Source organism: Anoplolepis gracilipes, chromosome 6 (assembly GCF_047496725.1).
Source record: "Anoplolepis gracilipes chromosome 6, ASM4749672v1, whole genome shotgun sequence".
Taxonomy (NCBI): Eukaryota; Metazoa; Arthropoda; class Insecta; order Hymenoptera; family Formicidae; genus Anoplolepis; species Anoplolepis gracilipes.
The window spans coordinates 14,753,060-14,764,452 of record NC_132975.1 but is presented as its reverse complement, the minus strand read 5'-3'; the positions used below and the strand labels follow the sequence as shown (position 1 = coordinate 14,764,452).

Sequence of the window (11,393 nt, the reverse complement as noted above, 5' to 3'; positions counted from 1 at the left end):
TTAATGCAAGTGCGTCTGAAAAGTAAATTATTATTAACAAATCTCACACGATGGATTTACGAGATCTTATCGCAAAAAAGAAATCATCGTTAAAATCATGTAAAACGGTGGTAACCGATCCGCTTGGCAATAAGTACGAAGTTGAACATGGGCAAATTAAGAAACTGGAGAAAAGCCTACCGTTCGTAGTGGACGAAAGACCTGACTTGCGTATCGCCAATATAATACCAGGTTTATATCTTAGCTCTCAAGATCCAGCAGTTTGCAACGATATATTAAAGAAATACAATATACGGCATATTTTAAGCATAGGCGTTAATATTTCCGAGAAATTCGACGATATTCAATATTATACCTGTGACTTGTTAGATTTGCCGGAATCGAATATAATACCGTTGCTAAAAAAATGTGTCGATATCATACACGCGACTCGTAAAGAAAACATCCTTGTACATTGCAATGCTGGTGTTTCTCGCTCTCCTGCTATTGTTATCGCTTATTTAATGATTCATACAAAATTGCCATATGACGAAGCTTACAATAAAGTAAAAGAAGCAAGAAATTGTATCAAGCCTAATGATGGATTTATAAAACAATTACGTAGTATTGAAAATACAACCTTTGTCAATGAGTTAGAATAATGTTCTAATATATCTATGTTTAAGATAACTTGTTGAAATATTTATATCATTTTGTAGCATACATTATACACTATATTGTGTGAATCATCAATGATATTAAAATATTTATCAAACATTTAAAAATGTTTACATTAATATAAATATTGGTCACATCATAATGTATTTTATATGATATGGTGTATAATATGTATGTATCCATACGCATATAAAAATTGCAAACATATATATATATGTTTGCAATTTTAGGAATCGTTTTCCTTTGAGCAAAAATCGTAAAGAAATCAAAAGATATAGTGTACATATAAAAAGTGGATAAATGGATCAATGAATGTAGAATATATTGTTACAATAGAGAATCCATGTGTTATAACATTATTTACTTAAGTGTACAGAGAATATTGTTTCATATATATATATATGTATATATATATAATTACAATATATTTTATATCATAACTCATTAGAAAATTAGATTCATGCACAGCTCTATCAAATTCTTAGCCAAAATTAAGTATATTAAAATTTTTACTAATTCTGGCTTTTTTTTTTCTTATATTTACCATGCACTGGAGATGACACATAGGTCGCTGTACCAAGTAGATTTATAAAAATTACTGTAAATCTAAAAAATATAAGTGAATTTCTGTATACATGATAATCCTATTATTTTATTCATAATAGTAGTGTATCATTGTACCCGTGGTACCTATTACCTCTCTCTCTTCTATTACATATTATATAGAATAATTATTATCAGTATATCCATATATGTGTTTACATGTGATGTGTATATATACAGGCTGTCCCAGAACCACCGGATGATACTTTAGAGACAGATTAACTAATTTAGAATAATTTAATAAATATCGAAAATTAAATTATATTGTCGAGATAATAAAAATATCATCAATAGTGTTTCAAACTATTGAAAATGAAAACTTTTTACAAGTAAAATTTTAAAGACATTATAAAATGCCCTATGAAAAGATTTTAATTTATGAAGCTTTATAATATATAATATTAAAATTGCAAAGATTGCGATAAGTAAGGTCTGAGATTTTTGCTAAGAGAGAATAGAAATTCCTGAATGTAAATCTATTCCGAGAGTATCTTCCAGTGATTTTCAGATATCCCAGATAAATGCAAAAAATATATATATATATATATATATATATATATATATATATATATATATATATTGCATTTATATATTTATATGTATAATCTAATATTCACACACACATTCCTCCAACAATTGAAATGAGCTGTCTCGAAGAAAATAGACAAGGCACTTGAACTGAATATCCTTTTCTTAGCTAGTTGGCCTCATAAATAGTAGAATGCAAAGGACTTGCATAAATGGTAGAATGTAGGACAAATAAATAAAGCCGGCTATAGAAAGGAATTCGTGTATCGTTCGCTATTCGCAATATTCAAAATTTGACCATTCTCTGCAACGGTGCCAATTTCGCTGTATAATGTGTCTTATTGAGTCTTGAGCGGCGCGCCCGGGATCAAGGCCTTCTAAATACCGTGTTCCTTGAACATATAACATTATGTGATTGCTTGTAAAGCAATTAAAAATAGTATAAGTTGCAGTTCGTATTGCTAAAGATACAAGAAAATGATCTCTCTACTTATACTGGGAAGTTGCAAAACGCATAACAAATGGCATAAAATACATTTTCTCCTGTCTCTATGAAGCATCAAAAAAAATTCACTCACAGAAATTACATCGATGTTTTAAATCCCCGATTGTATAAATCTATCATTGACGAATGTACTTGATTCATTCATTGACAGAGTTCTCGTGTATGTCACATCCAAAATCTCAGAGACGTGAACAGAGTTTGTAGTAATGTGATAAAAAATTGCGCGAGTTGCTATAAGGAATAAACTTTTCCTTTGAAAGCCCCTAACACGTTTTTTCTCTTTTTGATTCGCAAAAATTTTACAATATAAATTTTAACAATTGTGTGATGTAGTTTAGAAACCACTTGATTCAAGTGGCACGGAGTAACGAGAAAATGCGCGATATATATGTACAAAAAATATAAATAAATTAACAAATTATTATGCTAAGTCCAACGAAAAACGTATATGACTTTCTGCAGTCTACACGCAATACAGAGATTATTATCTGTGAAAATAGTATAATATACACGAATATAAATTGGCTAAATTCTGCAGAAAAAGACTGACACAAACAAAAAATTTGTCCTTTATCGTAAAATACAAATTATACACAGAGAGTTTACGTTCAATTTGTATTCTAAAGTAGAGGACATTGTTGTAGAACATGATTAGTTGTACTTTGCTATTTTAGCGAGTCTGGTCTCTTTTCTGCAGAATGCCGATCCGATCATTTCCCACAGTCTTAAGTACAACATATCTGTACCTGGAAGGCATATCATTAGAAATGACAAGCCAGGTTAAATCGTGCACACGTGTGCTTTATCGTCCGATTGAAATGAGCGATAAACTCAGGATAACATGCGTTACAGTTACAGATACATAGAACATCGGTATTATGAATTGTAAATATAAACATCGTCTTCGAACGCGTTGTGTGTAGTAAACCAGTGTCAGAGTCCAATAGAATGGCCAGGTCGTATGCAGCAACGTCAGTAATGGAACAGGGAACCACCCAACACAAGTGCACATATGCGTGTATGATGTGTATATGTTTGTGTATGTATGTGTATGTGTGTGTGCGCGCGTGTGTGTGTGACATGCATATGCTTATATGTAGTGCGTTTTACATATTGTTTGTCAGAGGAAAGTTACCTTACATCATTAACTTACACGTTCCATCCATTGTATTTTTTATCTTTTTTTTTTGTTTGTTTAACACGGATTTTTTTAGATTCTATGTTTGTTTTTAACGCTTAATACCCCAGGGACCGTCTGGGGTCGCGACGGGCACGTGAGAGTAACCGGCAAACTGCGGAAATTCTTCCACGCTGGCTGTGTTGGGCGCGCTTTGAGGCTGTTGCTGTTGCTGCTGCTGCTCCCACGGTCCACCCTTCACGATGAAACCGGTGTCATTTTCGTTGCCACCAACATTGGCGTCGTCACGTTGAGGAGAACGCAGACTTTCGCGATATTCGTTTTCTATCACATCTTGCATCTATGTGAAACCATCGTATATAAAGATTTTTTTTAGATCATTTAAAATTACGAATTTATTTCTACTTAATGACTTTTGCGCAACGAACACATTATACTTACATATTCTTCCTCTAGATTTAATAAACGCTCCCTCGCATCTGCTACATTCTCTTCCACTCCCACGATCGTCACGATATTAGGATCGGCATCAGTTTTCCTCGGAAACTTTATATCGACTTTATATTCATCCATTATTTTACGGATGTTGCGACCTTTCGCACCAATCAAACGTGAGTGCACGGCAGCGTTTATCTGTACTTCCTCCTTAGTCAAACCGTTCTAAAGTGATACGAAAGGAAGAAAGTAAATTGTAAAGCACGAGCTGTTGAGTATATTTTTGTAGTAGTTTTTCCGATAATAGAAGAGTAAATCACCAATTCGTTGACGATCTTCATGATATCATCCCGGGCACTATACGCATTTTTTTCATATCCAGTGATCGTGATAATGTGCTCCTCGGGATCACCCTTGCGCGGGAAGTTAATTTGGACGTCATGATCACTACGTATTTTACTGATCACTGCTCCTTTTCGACCGATTATTTTTGGATGATATTCCGGATCGACTTCGAGCTATATATTGAATAATGTGCGTGTGATATATTTCGTATAAAAGTTTTATGATGATTTTTTTATTAGATACTTGATTAGATATCATTTCTCTTTGAGAATTAAACTTTAGGTATTAGGAAATCCGTCACATAAAGAACTCACCTTCAATTCAAAGGATTTTAATGCTCGGTCTTCTCGTTCGGCCTTCAACGTCTCACATTTTTCAAGAATAGCTTCCTTGGCATTTTGAACACAAGACGGTGTTCCAGAGATCTAAGAAATAGACAAGGAATGAATAGAGTGAAATAAACGTTTATATCTCTCGCAAATCGAATGAAATAATTTACCTTGATATAATCAAGTTTTTCCTCTGCCGGCGAGAGCATAATGTGTACATCGTACGTATTCATTAGTTCCCGAACGTCTTTACCCTTCTGCCCAATTATCGAACGATGAAAATCAAACGGTACGTCTACCTAAATACGGAAGAAAAAAAATTTTACTTAAAACTATTTTTACGAATGTGTAAAGTAATTCGGTCCATGAGAATATAAACTAACTTGAATCGTAATAGGCACGAGATCGAGTAAAGCTTGTTTGGCGGCAGCAACATTCTCCGGTTGTCCGGTAATGCGAATTATATCGCAAGATAGAACAATCTCTCCGGTTTCTCCGTTCTCGCCGTTAATCTGTTCCGGTACTTTTTGTTCTTCTAGAATAGTAATATTTGCAAATAATCAATCATCTTTATACATTCAGGGAAAATTATACATACAAGCGACGAAAAAAAAAAAAAAAAAAAAATTAGTACTAACCATAGACATCGCGATCGGGGAATTTGATTTGGACGTCGTATTCGGACGTTATATTTTGCACCTTGCGTCCCTTGGCACCCATCACAGTACGATGGTGTTTTTGTGGTATTATGCATTCCACCGTTACCATAGATTCCTAAATCAAATGAATAGAACGATAAGTATACAATGCACATACGATTACGCGTACAAGGATAATTCGTCCATAATGCCATACCAAGTCCTGAACGATTTCTCGCATACGTTGTTTCGCAGCCTCTATGCACTCGTGCGAACCTTTCAGGATAACGCGATCGCTGTCCACACCCGCTCGTGGAAAGGATATTTGCACGCCGCCGCATTCATCAGCGATTCGATGCAGAACACCACCTCTTCGAGCCACAAAATGTCTATGATGCTTAGGATCGATACGAATTTCACCCTCGATAATGTTGTCCTGTGAAAATATATCAAGGAGAATTTTAGAGATAATTACATCTATTAATTCACGTATACGGACTCGAAAGTAATAATCTTCACGTACAATCTCCTTAATCGTGGCTTCCAGTTCGGCTTTAGCTTTCTCGACCGCTTCTTTCTTGCCCATAATTGTAATTACTTCTTTATCTTGATCCTCGTCCGTCGGGAATATAATTCGTGCGCCTGTAGATTCTCTTATCTATGAAAAAAAAAAAGAAATTTATATTTATTTTTTAAATGTTATCCAGAAATATGATGCTACAATTTTGTCTTGATGCAATTTACCTTCTTGATGTTGGCACCATTCTTTCCAATGAGGAATTTATGATGTTGAACTTTGGCACGCACTTCAACCGAAAAACTGGATAATTGTTTCTCGTTACTTAATTCTAAAAGTTGCGCTTTCGCTTTCTCCACATCGTCCTTTGGCCCTCTGATACTGACCTGCACACATATTTATCAGTAAAAACTTTAATACAAATCAAAAAATGATATTGTTCACTCCTTTTTCTTTCTTTTACCTTATCACTTTTACTTTCTGCAGTAGGGAATTTGATTGTGACGCCTCCGCAATCTTCCATAATAGAATGTATTAGTTTACCCCCAGTACCAATGAGAGAATTGTAAAACTTTGGCGGAATAGTGATCTCCTCGGTAACAATGTTAGCCTAGTATAATAAAAAATTTTATATATATATATACTGTTTTCTTGTTATTTAAACATATATTTTATATACACGATGTAAAATATATTTACCAATTCATTTTGAATCTTTTGTATCATTTCTCTTGCTTTTTCCACATTTTCTTTCTTTCCAGTAATAGTTATAACATCGCTCTTTTCGCCTTCAGCAGGTAAATCGATTTTTGTTTGTGTTTCTTCCCTAATCTGTATCATATAATTCATAGATATAGATATTCAAATATAATAAGCAAACTATAAATAATAAAAATCTGATACGAATATTAACCTTGCGAATATTAACGCCACCCTTTCCGATAACAAACTTGTGAAACTGTTTAAAAATAGGTACTTCCAATACATGATTGCTTTCATTTAATTCTTTCACTAGCTTCATTAGATGTTTATGGCACTTGTCAACATCTTCTTTGGGTCCTCTAATCTTCACTATATCTCCTTTTTCACCTGGAAAGGAAAAGATTTGATTTTCATTCAGAGAATATTTTTATCACATTAAAACAGTGCAAATTTTATTATAATAAATATTAAATATTATATATAATAAATATTACTCACCTGGTCCAGGTATAGTAATTTGTACTTGATTGAATTTATCTCTAATCTCTTTGATATTATCTCCTTTGTTACCAATTATGTTACGATAATATCTGTGATCTATAATCACGTCTTTTTCTTTCTCATTCTCTAGTTTTTTCACCATTTCTACAAGTTCCTAAATTATTTATAAAACGTTAGTATTTCCATCTATTTAACGATAATTGTTTTTATATAATAATGTAAATACATACTGTTTGAGCTTTTAACACACCAGCAAGATTGCCTTCAATACGAATGACATTACTGCCATCATTTTCAGAGATACTAATCACAACACCTGTTCCTTCTTTAACACGGTTCACTAAAAAAAATAGAAAAGAAATTAAGTAATGTAAACTTTGACATTTTCTTTTATATTACAGACAAAAATGGTATAGATAGTATTGCAAATATTAAATATTATAAAATAATTAAAATCGGCTTACCATTGCAACCGTTTTTCCCAATGATATGTTTGTAAAATCTTGGGTCAACATTCAGTTCTGTAAAAGTCAGCTTAGCAATAAGATCATTGGCCATGAGCTGTAGCTCATTTTGCGCTTTCTCTACTTCCTCAGGTGGACCTTCTATCTTAATTTTGTCCTCCTTTCCTGTGAATTCTACATTTACTTTCGGCATTTCTTGAGTAATTTTCTTAATATTTACTCCCTTGCGTCCAATGATATATTTATGTATCCACACTGGAGCTTCTACTACAGCAGTGCGAACGCTGTTCGCCTTTTCATACACTTTGTTAAGTGCTACAAACATATAATACATTATAAATATATAATAGATAGATTAGTTATAAAAAATGTAATTAATATTTAATATATCCAATTTTTAGATTTCTTACCCTGACCAAGTTTCTCTTGGGGTCCTCTAAGAGTTATGGTACCAGTTGCTGAGTCAGGTGCAGGCATCTCTACACTTACTCCAGTTGTTTGTAATATCTCTGCTATGGTACTGCCACGAGGTCCAATTACATATTTGTGTTGAGACTTTGGAACTTCTACAGATACTGTGGTACATCTTTTTTCCTATATTAGAAATTTAAAAGTTATGTATATTGCAAAATATGTTACAAAACATTGTATAAAATAACTTTTCCAACGTACCATGTCTTTGTAGATACTTTCAATCTTTTGCTTTGCAGATAAAACTCCTTCCTTCTCGCCAGCTATGGTTATTTCATCCTGCTGCACTGATGCAGGAGGAATATTGATACGAGCACCAGTTTCTGCCATCATAGCATTGAGATTTTCATTATGCGCACCATATATAAATGGATGATATATTTTTGGCACAGTTATCCTTTCGAAGGCTTTCCTAGACTGCAACATTTATAATAAAATGGCTGAATATTGATGTATATTTTCAATATGTTAGAAGACATACATATATACCTGTCTACAATAATTTTTCTATCATTATATTAAGACTTACCTGTTCATCAGAGATAACTCTAATTTCATGTTCAGCCTTTTCAATGCCTTCCTTTGTTCCTGTAATTGTTATTATGTCTGATTGATCTTGAACACCAGGAACATTAATCTTTGTAGCAGTTTTCTGTTCCAGATCTTTTAATCTTTGTCCTTGTTTTCCAAGAATCCAACGATGATGATCCTTAGGAATACTAATCTGCTTACTTGCCTATAAAAATTGATTAAAAGTTACAACATAAATTCATTAAAGATGTCTATTAAAGAACAAAGTACATTAATATGGTAATATTATAATAACATATACCTGAGTTTGAAACGTCGTTAAAATGCGTCGTTTAGCTTCCAAAACTTGATTTTGCTTTCCAGTTATAAGAAATGTTAAAGATTGATCTTTAGATGATGCAATTTCAATAATAGTATTTGTTTCTTTCATGATGGTTTTACATGTACGAATAGATTCACGTTCGCCAAATTTATCACTGTGATCAAATTTGCGTTCTTCCCCTGGTACGCGGAACATCTGTATATGTAAAAAAAAGAATATACAAAACTAATTAATAAAATAAATATATTTTAAAAAATTATAATAAATACAATATTTTAAAGAATTTTTATAAAAATATTTCAATACATTAAGTAAATTTTCAGGAAGAAAACAAGTTTATTCTTAATACAATAGAATTAATTTTCAGAGTTGTTATAATGCTCATAGTAAAAAGAATGTTAAATTATAAATTGAGTAATTATAGAAATTTAAAAAATTTTTTAAGTATTGCAGTGACTTTCAATCTACATTCACATGTACAAAGAGCTACTGTAGAAGTTTGCTGAAAATTGTATGCACAGAGATATTGAATTATCATCCTGTCACTAAAGCAAACTTCAATAATATTTTAATCGTCAATTATCAATCAATATTTCAATAATATCTTAATCATAAATCATCAATAATATGCACAAGTGTTTCAATTTCTATAAAGTGATAAAATTATATTTCAACTTTATCCATGAAAAAAAATATTTTTATGCAAAGGTTTTGTTGCACAATAATAGTCTTTATATAATTTTACTATCCAAACAGATTAAATATATTAAAAATATATTTTATATAGTAAAGTACAATTTGATATTTTTTTCTAACAGATTTTGATATTTCTTTTCTAACAGATTTATATATCTTTTGATTATTTAATTAAAAGAAAGATTATTAAGTACCAAGAGAAATGTATAAAATTTATAAACTTCTACCTGTGTAATAGTTATACGCCCAAGCTGTAAACTATTGTTTATAGGAAATATGTTATACTGTCCAGAGTTGGAGCTAGATGATTCGGGAAGGACAGGGAATGTTTCATCGTAAGTAGGTGGCTCATAGGCCGTTTCCTCTTCCATTACTGACTGCTGCTGCATTTTGGGGTTGTCCTGTTTCGTGCCAAGTCCTTACAGTAGCACTATAATATAAATAATCCATCTTATTGCCAAACATTTTTATAAATAAGTACGACAATATAACGTAGAATATAGATAACAGAAGAGTAATGTATATAAATTTATACAAATTTATACATGTATAAGGTATATGTGTATGTATATGATAAAATTCATATTTTTGTAGTACAAATTATATACATATAATATTATAATGCATCTATACATATATAATACACATATATATCCATTATAAAAATTTTTGTAGGAGATATGAAATAATGAAATTAATTATATGAGAAAAGAAGATTGTAAAATGTAGAAGGATGATTTGATGTAATATTTTAATTTATTGTTATATGTTTCTCACGTGATATTTTGTTAGTTAAAAGTCTAATATATCGTGACAAATAAAAAATATAAACATATATATATATATATAATATAAATTATTACTGCGGCAAAACGTTGGCTAAGGAAGGGAAAGGGAAAGAGAAGAGAGTTTATATCGAAGATAAAGATTTTTTCCCGAATGTAATAATAATTGGAATAATCTCGAGAGATTGTGTCTGAATATTTTCCCTGGGACTAATTCGAATCGGTAATTTAGACTTTCGCAACGGAATATATATATATATATATTTTTTTTTTTTTTTGCAGCTAAACTCGTTACAATATGCGAACTCTTTCGGAGCAATCTCGACTTTGCGAGGGTTTTATTCGCTTTCTTCGTAAAGTGCTTTCGAGGCTTTCTTCAAAGATCTGACGAATTTTGCGGATCAAACGATATTAACCGAGATTTGACAAGGAGCAAGCACGTTAAGCGCAGGAAGCATGTCAATGACCAGTAGCTGAAACAGCGACCACCACCATATGGAATGGAAGTGTTAACTTGACACGTCACGAGATCGCTAACCTCTCAAGCCAACATCTGCACGTTTCGACGAGACGATGAAGGACGGTTGCGTGACATGGAAAAAATGAAATCAAAATGAACGCGCGGAAGCGACATTTACGGCAGAAGGAAGGCACACGTTTTTCTCGACACGACGACGGCACCAGGATACAGCACACAAGAGAGTTTTTTTTAAGAAATTTGCTACTTACTCTACCGTAATAAAGAAATCCGGCCAAGTAATAACCGCGTATTACGTAGCCAGTTTAACGGTGATTTGCCTGAAACAGTACAACGTCGGTTACGAGGAACGAGCAACGTTATTTCGGGACCACGAGATCTAATCAAATTAACGTGGAGCGAATTATCGCCCCATTACACGAGAGATATCCGTGACTGTCCTTACCGGTAACGCAAAGTGAAATGAGACGGGACAGGCAAAAGTTGCCAGCATCTCAGGGAAAATATGATATAGTTCAGGCCTGCATGTTACTTGTATTTGTCGTACGAGGAATCTGTACGAGACAAATATACCGATTGGCTGATAATGGAAGAAACTTTGACAGTTTAGGGATTCTCTCTAACCGATGGCCAATCGGAACAATTTGTCAATTCATTCTTCAACCGCTCTATTGCATTGATCGTAAAGCCCGTATCACACTACAAATTGAAAATTGAAGATTGAAGATTAAACATTAGAATTTGACTA

General features: G+C 32.6%; 2 protein-coding genes across 2 annotated transcripts; one reads left to right on the top strand and one right to left on the bottom strand.

The window, feature by feature from the left end:
* The first annotated feature begins 50 nt into the window (after positions 1–50).
* Positions 51–1,291, top strand: LOC140666508 (dual specificity protein phosphatase 19). The gene has a single exon (XM_072893765.1). The coding sequence runs from the start codon at positions 51–53 to the stop codon at positions 639–641; it is 591 nt and encodes a 196-aa protein (XP_072749866.1). The 3' UTR covers positions 642–1,291.
* Dp1 (satellite-binding protein 1 Dp1) lies at positions 982–11,098 on the bottom strand. Its single transcript, XM_072893761.1, has 22 exons — positions 10,897–11,098; positions 9,610–9,812; positions 8,666–8,881; positions 8,363–8,569; positions 8,035–8,250; positions 7,773–7,956; positions 7,363–7,677; positions 7,129–7,238; positions 6,896–7,052; positions 6,609–6,784; positions 6,395–6,526; positions 6,159–6,305; positions 5,923–6,081; positions 5,702–5,836; positions 5,396–5,614; positions 5,179–5,314; positions 4,924–5,075; positions 4,711–4,839; positions 4,526–4,636; positions 4,187–4,384; positions 3,873–4,091; positions 982–3,771 (listed from the first exon to the last, which is right to left on the bottom strand). The coding sequence occupies exons 2-22, from the start codon at positions 9,769–9,771 to the stop codon at positions 3,523–3,525; spliced, it is 3,729 nt and encodes a 1,242-aa protein (XP_072749862.1). The 5' UTR covers positions 9,772–9,812; positions 10,897–11,098; the 3' UTR covers positions 982–3,522.
* Positions 11,099–11,393: the final 295 nt, after the last annotated feature.